Source organism: Biomphalaria glabrata, chromosome 5 (genome assembly GCF_947242115.1).
Source record: "Biomphalaria glabrata chromosome 5, xgBioGlab47.1, whole genome shotgun sequence".
Taxonomy (NCBI): domain Eukaryota; kingdom Metazoa; phylum Mollusca; class Gastropoda; family Planorbidae; genus Biomphalaria; species Biomphalaria glabrata.
The window spans coordinates 7,363,111-7,376,794 of NC_074715.1; the positions used below are offsets into that span (position 1 = coordinate 7,363,111).

The following is a 13,684-nucleotide window of genomic DNA, read 5'->3' on the forward strand; positions in this document are numbered from 1 at the left end:
AATGGTTTAATTTAAAATGGAGATTTTCACCAACACCGTCCACTCAATTTGCAGTTGTCATGCCACAAAGCTTCAACTTTTTTTTTGAGGACGATTTTATTCTATCACTGGTAGGAAGCATTTTTTTACGCTACATTTCTATTCTTTAAATGTGAGCAACTCTGTAGCCTCCAAGACAGCCGACTCATTGACTTGACTTCTTGGTAAATATTTTCGTCAATCGCTTACTTCTAGGCGTAAATTAGCGATTTTTTCTTAGCGGCTCAAACCAACAATGCCACCATATTTTTGTAATGTTTTTAGAAAGACAATAGATTAGAATGAATTCCAAGAAAAGTCCTAATAATAAGAAAATAAATTTTTCAACCTTTTCATTTTTCTTTCATTTTCTAGATTTTGTACTGATGTTTTGGCGGGCCGGTCGGAACCACGTCGCGGGCCGGATATGGCCCGCGGGCCGTAGTTTGGGCATCACTGAACTACACAATCACATTTTTTTTAAAGTACTAACTAAATTTAAGCCTACTATTCCACTGATTCATACACCATATTATCTGACTGCATCTCGGACGACTTGACATTTCCTATACGGAATATGGTTTCGTATTGTTTTTCTTCAGCGTCATAGTGATGGGAATTGTAACTTCCGGTGTTAGTAACGCATGTATTTTTATTCGAATGTTGGTTTGGAGGTGTTTTTATAGTCGAATTTCGACACTTGTTTTGAAAGAAATACAGTACCACAAAAATAGTGACACCAATTATTAAAGTGACTCCGATGCCTGCCCCGAAGCCTGCTCCAAACCATTTGCCAAAACTATCACATTCTGTAAGACATGAATAAAAAAACAAGTCAATAAAAAGTTTAATTACAATTTATTTATTTTTTTTGCTTGCTTCGCAATTTTAATAGAATACACATCAAGTTTCAAATGTATTTAAAACGAGGCTGACTCTGGCGATAACATCCGATTGTCTTTAATATACTCTTTAAATGGCGTGGATCTTAAATAGCACTTGACCTATTTGAGTGGCTTAAGTCCTTTTAAGTCTAACAAAAATAACTTATGTTTATAGGTGGGTGAAGGATGATACCTGGTGTGGGAAAAAAAAAGGGCGCTTCAGACATAAAGTTTGTCAGATGGCGATTTATTTAGCTGATGAATACTCTGATCTCAGAGCCCTACTGCCTTGCAGTGCTAAGGCCCCAGAAGTCAACTCTGGTATTGGGAACAATGAACTATATAAACTATATTAATCACACATGCGGTTCCAGCAAATGAGTTGGCGCCAAACGTATTGCAGTCCCTTGAATCACACAAACAAGTTTCAATCACTGTGAAGCATGGACCGCCCAATATCAATTTACTTAAGGACCAGGAAATGTATCGTTCGGCGCCGCTGCATTAATTAACGCATAAACGCAAGTAGGTCTATATATTAACACGTTTTTAATAGAATAGAAATCAACTTCTTATTACTAAAACTATAGAATACACATGTTCGAAATCGGTCTGTCTCTGTCTCTCTCTTTCTGTCTGTATGTTTGTTGCTCTCTCTTTCTCTTTTTCTCTCTTACTCTCTCTCTCTCTTTCTCCCCCTTCCACACTCTCTTTCTCTCTATATCTCTCTTTCTCTCTATATATCTTTCTTTCTCTCTCTATATCTCTCTTTCACTCTCTCTTTTTCACTCTCTCTTTTTCTCTCTCTTCCTGTCTCTATATATCTCTTTCTGTCTCTATATCTCTTTTTCTCTTTCTCTCTCTCTTTTTCTCTCTTTCTTTCTCTCTCTCTCTCTTTCTATCTCTCTATTCCTCTCTCTCTCTTTATCTCTTCTCTGTCTATATATCTTTTTCTCTCTTTCTCTATATCTTCCTCTTTTTCTCTCTTTCTCTCTCTCTTTCTCAGTATTGTAAAATACAGCTATTGAGTCTCTCGATTTGAAACTTATGTTTCTAAAAGAAAATAGACACGTTTAAAGAAACAGTGGCTCACCATTAGAAGTTGGGCTGGAGAGAATAAAAGGCCTACTACACAGACCTGTCTCCAAATGACAACTAAATTGGCATTCTTGGGGACATTTCGTTGTAGCCTACAATCCAAACCCCAGTGACCAGGTACACAATCTGTGAATAAAAGGACCACGTCTTTGTAAAAAAAAATGTTTTATGGTTTGCACATGTTGATTCGTAATAAATAATAATAATAATAGGCTATATAGGCCTACAATCGTTTCAATCAAGTTATTTTATAAAAATCACCATAATCTTGTGTTTTTCTCAATAGCAACTTTTTATTTATTCTAATTTTCTTTTTAGTTTATTGAACTTTGGCGATTACTGTACTAGATCAAACAACATTTAAAAGCCTATATCTGCAATATATTAAAATGTAATATTTATAAACGCATCATTTTTAAAAATTATTAATGGGGAGATAGGTCAAGGTCTAGGTCTAGGTCTACGTTTACCTCCAAAAGCTTCAAATTCATTAATGGAGACAATAGGCACTGGTTCATCGTCCATTTTGTATGCCTCACTGACCCTCACAGATGCCACTGGTCCACCAGGGAAGTATAGTACAGTGTATCTCATCTGGGTGCTCTGATCGTCATGGTAACTAAATATTGTGGTGTCATTGGAGTCCAGAGCTTGAAGATCAAAGTATTTTAGTCGATCTGGCTTATCGTCAACTTATAGAAACGAAACAAATCAACATTATTAGAATAACATTGAGAATGTCAAACATGCATGTTGCTACCTATTTGTTACCTTGGATAATGTCGAGTTTTGGAATAGGCGTCATTATCCAGGTTGGCAACCGGAAAGGGTTTATCCGGTAGACAGGCCTGAACTGAGGGCTCTTCAACCCCAGCCCTGTCTGAGAGTTCTACCATGCCAATGATGCCATCAACCATAAAACGACTGTACTTTTAATGTAAACAAACTAAATACGCGACGAGAATATACTATTAAGAGTTACTATCTAGATCTAGTGATCGATTTGTCGGTGAAAGATTTGTCGGTGAACGAATGAGTTGTTATGTGAATCATTTGTCGTTAACTAATAGGCCTATTCGGTTAACAAGTTGTCATTGAACAAGTTGTTTGTGAACAAGTTGTCAGTGAACGCTATGTCGGGTGAATGAATAGTCGTGTGAACAAATTGTCGGGTGAATGGTTTTCCGGGTGAACAAATAGTCGTGAACAATTTGTCGTGGAACCCTCAATCAGAGTTTTCTTTATGACTGATGGATAGCCGACAACCTATGTGAACGCAGTGGGCCCCGCACTTTCATAGGCCCTGCACTAATTCTAGGCGTAAATTATTAAATTAATCTATTTTATAACTTAAAACATTTTCCCGCGGCCCCCTTATTTACCAGGAGCTCCTGGAAATCTCCTGAAATTGCAAAACATAAGAAAAAGTCATAGAAATCTTGGGAAATTATTTGAATCTTTTGAAAACTCATAAAAATCTGAAATATTGTCATTTAGGTGTATAATTCAATATGGAAAAAGCGCGATAAAAAAAAACACGACATTTTGCAATACCCGTAGGCATAATTGTGTAATCTGGTGAAAGAATCTTCTCGCGCCTCAAACTAATGAAGAATTACTTGAGGTCAACAATTCTGTAAGATAAATTGAAACATTTTGGTTATTCTTGCTATTGAGAGTGATCTAAGTATGAAACAGAATTTTTATGATATACAGTATGACTTCGCTACACGAAAGGCTCGTAAAGTAATTCTGTACGTGGTACAGAATGAATAAAATAAAAAGACGAATTTCTTGTCTAATACAAAACTCTTAATTTTCACTTACTATCCGTATCCCTACCTTAGCTGGGTCCCGCGCAATCCGTTTCGCATAGGGCCCCGCCATGGCTAAGTCCGGCCAAAGCAATTTAGTCCCCTCTTGCCCGAAGCTTTCAGGTTTAGGCTCCAGTTAATCGCCGATGTCTCTTCTATCAGTGATAACAATTTCACCGGGCATATATCTGAGCCACAGGTGAAGATCATGATCTGACCTGATTTTCAGAGAATATGTGAGACGCATGCCATTGGAAGCTTTTACTAGATAATGGAGCACTTATACAAAGGTCATTACTTCCAACAATGCCACAACATGGCCCTAATTGTGCCGAAACCCCCAAAATATCAAATATCAACTTCCAACAATAACACATTTTAGATTACGTTTAATTTATAAACAATTGAAGAAATAAACATTTTGTTGAAAGCAAATTACATCGGTTATATAAAACAAACTTATTGACATTGTATGGCTTGTCAAACATGACTGTCCAGCTGGGCTGTCCATCCTGTAGACTTGTGTGAGTACATCCTTGCTCAATGCAGGAAGGAACTACACTGCCATCTACTGCTCGCTGAGCTCCATAATGCTCTTCGCTGTCATGCGTAGAAGATTGGGATGTCCTTTGTAACAAGGCAACATTTCGACCTGAGTTGAACCAAAGATAGCATTAAAATACTATAAGCTGGGGCATAAAGATCTCCCACATTTGGAGGGGGCACCGTATGGGCAGTAGAGAGGTGGGACAGGTTTCATTCGTTGGACTAGTCTCTACTATTTTCAATAATTATTACATTTTTCTTTCTTTTTCACAATTAGACAGCTGAACATCGGGACTTTGAAGCATATAATGAAACCAAGCTATCTGTAATAGCGAAGCTTAGCGCTCGTCGAAATGTATCTGTACAAGACCAGAAAACAATTATGAAAACCCATTAAAACAAAACTATTTTTTTAATGTATATACTTTTCAAAACTAAAGGCCTTGTTTTCTAGATAGTTTCTTTTGGTAGATAGTTGAGTTCTTTTGGTAGATTCATTTCAAATGTGGGAGATCGTTATGCCTCATCCTATCAACTTTTCACATCCATCCGATCAAGGCACGTTCCTCGTCCCATATGCTAGGACAAATTAATACAAATACTCCTTCTTCCCTAGCGCTATTAGAGCATGGAATGGGTTGCCTGAGCTAGCCAGGAAAACCAGTGACTTGGCAGAATTTAAGTTATTGGTTAATATGCATGACTAAATGCATGACGCGTAGGACGTAATCATCTTCTTTTTTGAAGTAACGTCTGTATTATATAAGATAAGATAAAATAATCCAAGTATCCTTCCAATAAATGTTAAATAGTAGAAAAATCAAACTAAGGCAATGGCTCTTCTTTCTAAAAAGCTACTCTATTGGGTGCACGCATTTAAAACAAGAGCTCATCATTTTCTTATATTTTAACAAATGAAAAGTAAAACAGGGATCAAACTAAACTTAAAAAAAAAAGAGCTTTAAAATAAAGGTACGTATAGAAAGTGTCTAAAGTCCGAAGGTGTGCTTTACGATCCAAATAAAAAGTTTAGATAGAAAATTCCTAAAAGTGTGCTTTCCAGAAGAGGCCACATGAGGCGCTCCTCATATGGCACACATTATCTATTGATAATGACACGAAGAAGCCGACCCCAAATTACATTACGACAATGTTTCCCAAACTTTTTCCTTTACGGAAATTTATTCACGTGGTGGCCTACTAGTTAATTAGTTCGTGGAACACCTATTCAGGCCTCGCGGAACACCAGGGTTCCGCGGAACACAGTTTGGGAAACACTGCGTTACGCAATTCCTAACTAGTTCGAGACAATAAAATGATCTTTCTGAACAGACAACTCAAGTTTTCTTACAAAATAGGAAACTGTGCTAAAGCAGTGACGTAACAAGGGATTTTGAGGACCCAGGGAGTGGGGCTTGGCCTCTTTAGGGCTCCTTGCATTTTGACATTTGATATCATGACATGAGATAATTTACTTAATATTTATATTTGTCTAAAGTCTAATGCGTGGAATACATGCAACATGGTCACTAATTGACATAACATCATGAATAGCATGATAACATGACATTAGCTTAACATTTAATGTAGAAATAAGGAGGAACTCAAATACTCTTTTGGGGAACCCTCAAGTGGGGACCCGGAGGATTTTCAAATTCGGACCCCCAACTATAGTTACACCACTGTGCTTAAGTCTTAAAACATAAAAGCACAGACCGATTCCCATGGCATGACAGATTTACCAGAAGAGGGAAGCGTTGTCGAGAGGCCAAGTGCGCTTGAACTTGGCTTGGCTACCTAGAAGGGGGCTCGAGGTTCGACACCCGACTCGGGAAGAGTTGTGTTTACTGAGCGCCTAAAGGCAGCACGGAAAACCAACTCCTAGTTACCCCCCCCCCCAACTGGTCCATAAATGAGATTGGACCAAAAGCGCTCTGAGCATGCTATAAGCATGAAAGTAGCGCTATATAAAAGCTATAATAATAAAGAGAAGACGATGAAGTGCAACTTACTAACGTATAGCTTTAACTCTTTCTCTCCGAAATTATTTACCACATTTTGGTGGAATCAATGCTGGTATCGTCAGTTAGGAGAGAAAGAGTTAATACAATGTTCGTGAAATGCCTCAGCAACATAGAATAGTTAGGAATGTTTTATTGTTAATATTCATACGTTTTCAATGAACAGATTTTGTAACAATATCGTTTAGTGTGAGCCTGGCCAGGTGAATGGGATTGGATTATCATTTATTAATTAAGCGGGGTTGGTAAATTGCGAAGCTCTCATTATGACCTATACAAGAAGTCATTTTCTTTGATCAACAGTTTAAAACGTTTGCAACATAGACATAGAAATATATAGTTCAGTGGTGTGAATAGTACCGGGTCTTACCTCCACTGACAAATATAGATTTTATTTGTGCCGCATCTTTGCTGACAATTTTTAACTTGTTGATGGGTACATTTAAGTCACAGCCAATGTCCACTGTCTTCTCGTCAGGTTGAAACTTTATCCTATTGGAACACTCAAGAACAAAGTTATGCAGAGACGTTTTAAACCTAATGTCTATGTCTTGGAAAGTGGCTGAAATAGTAAAATGTTTCAAAAAAAAAAAAACAATCACGAAATTTTAGAGAATCCAAAAATTAGACAATTTGAAAAATTGAAGAAAACAAAAAACCCCACCTGTTTCAAGCAAAATTAGTCTTAGCCAGGTAAAAACTTGAGGCTCACTCCATGTTAAAAGTATCGTGTCCAAAGTGGAACTTTTTTGACATGTCTGTCTGTCCGAACTAGACAAGCATGACTGGACATCTGCCGTCTCTGCCATGTCTTCTGCTCATTAGTAAACAAAACAATACATTCGTTGAAATAGGGATTTGTGTTTATGTAGATCTGAAGGCTTAATTATTTGATTGAGTAGGACTTAACAAGTGTTCAATGACCTCAATTGCTATTGAATTCTGACTTACGGTATTGACATTTTAACCCAAACCATCCAGGTAAGCACTGAGAACTGTTCCTTACGCAGCTGCCATCTCCTTCACATAGATCCTGACATTGACATTTGTATTGGCATCTTGAGCCAAAAAAGTTCTCAGAACAAAGCGCTAAGACTGGAATGAAAATGTATTTTTAAATAAATAATTCAGAATGTAATTATATATGCCACTTATTGATGTTTTCCCAATAGGAAATCCAATTAGTGAAACTGGTCTACAACTGATGAAGAAATCTTTTTATTTTCATTTTCCAACCAATTCTCAATCTCATTTACATCTTATATGAAATGAGTTTAAAACTCACTTTTGAAATAACATAATTTATGCCTGCATAGATGAAATGTCTCTAGTAAATTGAGATGGAGATAACACCAGCATCCTTGTTAAGATACTATGTTATTATTCCCTGATTTTTGTCAATACATTTTCACAACTTCATGCTGAAATTTAACCTAAACCAATAAGGAGGATTCTTACACGTTTATTAATATCCAATTGGGAGGCGCGGTGGCTGAGCGGGGACAGGGGTTCGAATCCTGGTGAAGACTGGGATTTTTTATTTCGGGATCTTCGGGCGCCTCTGAGTCCACCCAGCTCCAATGAGTACCCGACGTTAGTTTGGGAAAAGTAAAGGCGGTTGGTCGTTGTGCTGGCCACATGACACTCTTGTTAACCGTAGGCCAAAAAAAAAAACAGATGACTGTCACACCATGATTGGGTCGACTGTGACATTGGTTGGTTGAGATACGTGAGTTTATGAAGAAGAAGTTATTTCACGAGGAGTAGGGAATATTTTTGGACACATGATTAGGGCAGACCACATGGGCAAAAAGAGTCAACACCATGATTATTATTATAGCTTTTATATAGCGCTACTTTCATGCTTATAGCATGCTCAGAGCGCTTTGGTCCAATCTCATTTGTGGACCAGTTGGGGGGGGGGGGGATGGTATCTAGGAGTTGGTTTTCCGTGCTGCCTTTAGGCGCTCAGTAAACACAACTCTGCCCGAGTCGGGTTTCAAACCTCGAGGTAGCCAAGACAAGCCAAGTTCAAGCGCACTTAGCCTCTCGACCACGCTTCCCACCGATTTGTTAGAAGACAGACGTGTCTTGTTTTTTAAGATAAAAGTATTGAGAACTATGTATGTGATAATTTTCCAAGGATTATAAGTTTATTCTATGTGAAATAATTTGTGCTATTTTGTGATGGCTGAAGTTGCCAATCATTGTGTATCTTATTATGAAGAATAAATATTTCGTGTGCTGCTAGAGAGTTTTTCTAAATAGACATGTTGTGGTCTTATTACTCAGTAGATCCAGAGGTGTACAAACGCGACAGCAAGATTTAGCGTGTGTACAAAGATTTCTAATTAACAAAGCAAGAACACTGTATTGATACCAGAAGAGGTATCTACATTACACAAGAACAACGCTCATTCAGATAAAAGACTTGACAATGACCTTTACATCATCTGCCCTATAGACCATTAGGTCTGAAAGGGGAACTTCACTTTTTAATATCCAATAGGCATGCCATGACGTAAATTGGGTGCACTTTTATGCGCGTCATTTAAAAAAAACTTGTTTCAATCAATGTGATGACTCTGTCCCCAGCCCCGGATAATTTATTGTCGCATAGAATTTTAAAGAATTTATAAATTCACCACTGTCTGTTTGTCTAGTCATAAATGTTTACACGCTATTTCTCCCACTTCCCATAATCAGATCAAGTTGAGCATTTACACAATTAATCATAATTAACGAGAACACATTAGTAAATCGAAAAATCAACGAATCTATTAATTAATTAGTCGTAATTAATTAATTTTTAATAGAGAATATGTCTTAGAACATAAACAGATAATTACGAAAGAAAAAAAAATGCGCATGGCGCTATTTAATGGAAAGAATCGCTAATTACAGCCATATATATGAAAAATACAGCGTTTCGCTCCCTTAGTCCTTTACTCAAGACCCCCTTTGGCTTGGCTACGCTCATAGAATTTTTAGTGTGTAATTTGTTTTTTATTTATATTGAAGAGCTATTTTTCTGCATTAAACTGAAAAAAAAGGGGGGGGGGTAAACTTAAACCCCCCTTGGGCTACGCTTATAGCATTTTGAGTGTTTCATTTTTTATTTTTGTATATAATGAAGGGGTTGTTTTTTTTTGGCTTCAAACCCCGCTGGAGGGGGTTTTAAACTCAAAACCCCCTTGGCTATGCTGGGGCAAGCGATGGTTTAGTATTAAAATCTCACCTAAAATAAACAAAATCAAAGCAAAAAATCAGACACTAAATTCCGATCTCCCCCCCCCCCAACCCGCAGGAGAGATTTCATTTCGAGGGGTTTAAACCCCAACCCCCCCCCGGCTACGCCCATGGTGTGAAGTATTAACTCTTTCTCTCCTTTATTATTTTCCTCGTTTCGATAGCATTATTCATTTCGCTCATTTGTATTTCACTCTCCTGTTATGATTTAACTTCATTAACTTTTGTTTGTTTGTTATCAGAAAATGTTATATGTTGTATAGACTCATAGGAGAGTTCATGCTGTTTCTATACAACACAAATTAAAGTTTATAAATAAAAAATCAATTAAGTTTAATGGGTGGTCAAATCAACGTTGACATCGTCAATTAGAAAAGAAAGCGTTTAAATAAATACAATAAAATGTAACAGGTAATCTTTTCAAATATTGCGCCCTATGCGTCATCTCTTTCTATTGCCAACGGTTAACGAGTGTATCATATGGCCAGCAATGTATATTAGGTACCCAGTCCACCGGGATTCGATCTCGAGATTTTTAATATTTATAATGCATTCTAAATGCCTTTTTATTCATCCCTCCGTAGTTTTGTCCTGCTCTTTAAGTCCCCAGGTGGCGCTCAGGTGTCTGGTATAGCCTACCTAGTTAGCAATACCCAATGTAAGCTAACCATGAATTTTGCATGAATATCTTTTTTAGCCCATTTCCTAAATTTATAAACAAATAAAATCTGAAAAACCTACCTCGACTGTTAGCAATAATGAGTGATAGCATGAAGGAATAGTGAAGCACCTTTGAAACGATTTCAAGATGTGAATGAGACATTTCTACAAACCCGAGGCTAATTCAAATCTTTTTTTTTTTTGTCAAAAATAAAACATCGATCTAATTCCGTTGTGATTTAAAAACAAAATTGTCCTATATTGTACTGTAAAAATCATGACTTCAAAAATAAATCCGTGAATAGAAAATTCAATTACGGCACAGTCGAATGTGGTGTGTGTTGACACGGGTAGTGATATGTACTAAGTTAATTAATTCCAAGAAACTTCTTCTACGCGGCAGTGCAGTCAATGTCAGCAAATGGTTGTCATATAATTTCACCTCTTGAGAAACTAAATCGATTAACGTTTTGTTAGTTTGTATAACTCTATACGGCGAGAAAGTTATTGTGACGATTATCGTACTTAGGCCTGTATATAACTGCGTTCCCCTCTCTGCCCAGAGTTGACAAGAGATGGTCGAAAATGAAATATATAGCATCTCATGGACCAGTTGGAAAAGGGTATCTGGCTGATCGCTTTTTAAATTTATATAAAAAAAGGAGAACGACCTGAATTCGAACTTGTGGACTTCAGCTACTCAAGCCATTGTGGTAGACACTCGGCTAGAGAAGAGCCTATGAACATGGGAGTTTGTATAGCTATTTATTGTTCACTAAGCCTAATATGAAGGGGACTAATTCAGCTTATACCACCACTTCAGTCAAGTACTATTTCTTTCCCTTGGAAAGGGCACTAATTCAGCATATATCACCAATTAAATCAAGTACTATTTATTACCAATAGTTACTAACTAATTGGTCATTTTTTAAATTGATGCTTGTGTTGTCAGGTAAAAGAAATAATTGTACACAATTTCAGTTTGATCTGAGATTAGGTATCGGAGAAATAATGTGTACAAACTTTTGGCCAGACAGACACACAGACTAGAGTTGATATAAGCTTTGTAAAAAAAATCCATCAGAAGTTGACCTCAAGAACGCCGCGTTTTAACCCAAAGGGGATGCGGTTAGGGTTTAGAGTTCCGTCAGATGTAGGTGGGGGCCCTTTACAGATATTTAAAAAAGTCACTGACTCGTCACAGAAAGGGTAAAGAGAAGTTGTAAACAAAATGAATGGCTGTATTCGGCTCAAACCACACAAACATAGCCTACCACTCTTTTCTATGTAATAGTATTGATAACAGACATACAGGCGTTTTCGTGCTGTCTGAGCCTAATGACCTGTAGGTGGTATCATTCATGACAAACTGACTTGCTGGACTAATTAGAATTGTTGATAGCATTTGAATGAGTAATGTGCTCGAAAATTGAAGATCTACTATCTATATTAAGGATTGTAGTTTCTTAATAAAATTATTTGCTGTTAATTGCTTGAGTTAAAGTTTCTTCATTTGAGTACCTTCGTGGCGAGCGGATGAACTAAATAAACAACTTGAAAACGTAGCCTCGACACACTATATTCAAAATTACACGTTTGACGTATACTGCGATTTTTTTTCTTCGAAACTAGATCTATTCATTCGCATTTTTATTGTTGCTATTTCAATACGTTCTCGGCTATGTTCTTCTGCCTGAATGTATTTCTGCCGCTCAAAATGTAAGCAATCGATTAGTCCGCAAGATCGAGACCCCGAAGTCTCAAAAAACGAAAGCACTGTAGAAGTTGAATTGGTATTATCATTTTTAATCGTACACCTATGTGTAGCCCTTTAAAAATTTTTGTATTGCTGAGTACCCCTCGTCAACCCCCTCCCCCATTTCTCTATGTACTTGCATTTATATGACAGAGCCAGAGCATATATCATATCTTTGTAATATTTATTTTCACGATGTTTAACAACACCGATTTTGAGTTTGTAAACATAAAATCAAATAATATTAAACAATGTGAATTAAAACTTATTACTAATTTATTTTAATTTAATAACATAATATAATAAATCAGCATAGTTTAACGTCTTCCAGTACCCCGGGGGATAAGCATACCCCATTTTGGGAAACACTGCTTTCGTAGTACGAATAAGCAAAATGGCATGTTCCTTTATAATCGTGTATTTCAGATGTACTATAGTAGGTATGGGTCACATACCAAATAAAACCGGCAGAGAATATTTGCATTGCTATTAATCAATAACTTTTTTTTTTGACACTTGTGATCGGAACATGCAACTAATGAAGTCGACTGCCACTCCGATGTGATACAAGCACAGTTTCTAATGCCACTTAATTTTCGACTGAAAATAAAATCTTTCCGACAAGCTCTGATACCTTGCTGGCGTACTAAATTACCCCCCTCTCTCTCTCTGGCTCTCTCTTTCTCTCAAGTGCTTACTTTTTCATTCATTCATTAACACTTCCTCTCATATTCACTTATTGTGCTTCACGCTGCTTAAAAAAAGAATATAGTTCAACGTTTTTTTTCTCTCCTTTTTATCAAGCTTATATCAACTCTGTCCGTCTATCTGTCTGTCCGCTAAAATCTTTGAACACGTTATTTCTCTAAAACTCTGAAACTTTAAACAATTATTCATTTACGTAGACAATACATGAATTAATATATTTAAAAAAAATGAGTCCGTTAATCACTGGTTATTAATTATTTTGTTTAATACCAACAAGGAAAAGTAATACTTCAGTATTCACATAGGGCCTATGTGGCTTAATATGTCGAGTTTTGTTCCCTTGAATGTACACATTATCTCTCCCACACTTATTCTCCGATCAAAGTGAACCTTTAAACAATTATTTATTATTACCTAACCACAATTAAAATTTGTTAGCCCCACCCCCTTTTCTTAACTGGTCCAAACAAGTGATAGGATCATAGAGTATTGAAAAAGCTATCATCATGAAATTGTGCTAGACAAAAACTATTGGTAGAAATATTTGAAATCACAAAGATTTATTAGCGGCCCCCGAAAGGGAAATAGCAGTTATTTGTTTTATGTGGAATGTCCGTCCGTCCGTCCTTCCTTCCGTCCGTCCCTCCTTCCGTCCGTCCCTTTTAGATCTCGTAAACTAGAAAAGATATTGAAAATCCAGCATAATGATATTTTAGACCTTTTAAGTTCTTATGCTAAGGCTACTTTGTTCTTTTCTGAAAGTGAATAATTTTACCGCTACGTGTTTATGTTTAAATCTCGGAATCTCATATCGGATACTTTCAATAAAATAAAGAATTTTAATGTTTCCTCCATTTATGTTTTCCCCACTCAGAAACGCAACTTTAATCGCAATATTAGGCTAGTCATTGGCAAACTTAACATGATGGG

General features: G+C 36.8%; 1 protein-coding gene across 2 annotated transcripts; it reads right to left on the reverse strand.

Moving 5' to 3' along the window:
- Positions 1-483: 483 nt before the first annotated feature.
- LOC106057666 (uncharacterized) lies at positions 484-10,785 on the reverse strand. 2 transcript variants are annotated; one of them, XM_056031365.1, is made up of 8 exons: positions 10,372-10,781; positions 7,333-7,476; positions 7,046-7,195; positions 6,752-6,943; positions 4,254-4,466; positions 2,471-2,692; positions 1,996-2,126; positions 484-827 (listed from the first exon to the last, which is right to left on the reverse strand). In XM_056031365.1, the coding sequence occupies exons 1-8, from the start codon at positions 10,451-10,453 to the stop codon at positions 765-767; spliced, it is 1,197 nt and encodes a 398-aa protein (XP_055887340.1). In that variant the 5' UTR covers positions 10,454-10,781; the 3' UTR covers positions 484-764. The 2 variants fall into 2 exon arrangements, with proteins under 2 accessions (XP_055887340.1, XP_055887341.1); XM_056031366.1 differs by lacking the exon at positions 4,254-4,466 and having other exon boundaries at positions 10,372-10,785.
- Positions 10,786-13,684: the final 2,899 nt, after the last annotated feature.

Bases quoted from the DNA above. Each gene is read 5' to 3' on its own strand.
- LOC106057666 (XM_056031365.1), bottom strand. From the start codon at position 10,453: ATGTCTCATTCACATCTTGAAATCGTTTCAAAGGTGCTTCACTATTCC. The intron at 7,477-10,371 runs GTAGGTTTTTCA...TTTTCATTCCAG, and splicing joins CATTATTGCTAACAGTCGAG to TCTTAGCGCTTTGTTCTGAG. The intron at 2,127-2,470 runs GTAAACGTAGAC...TTTTATTCACAG, and splicing joins TGAATTTGAAGCTTTTGGAG to ATTGTGTACCTGGTCACTGG.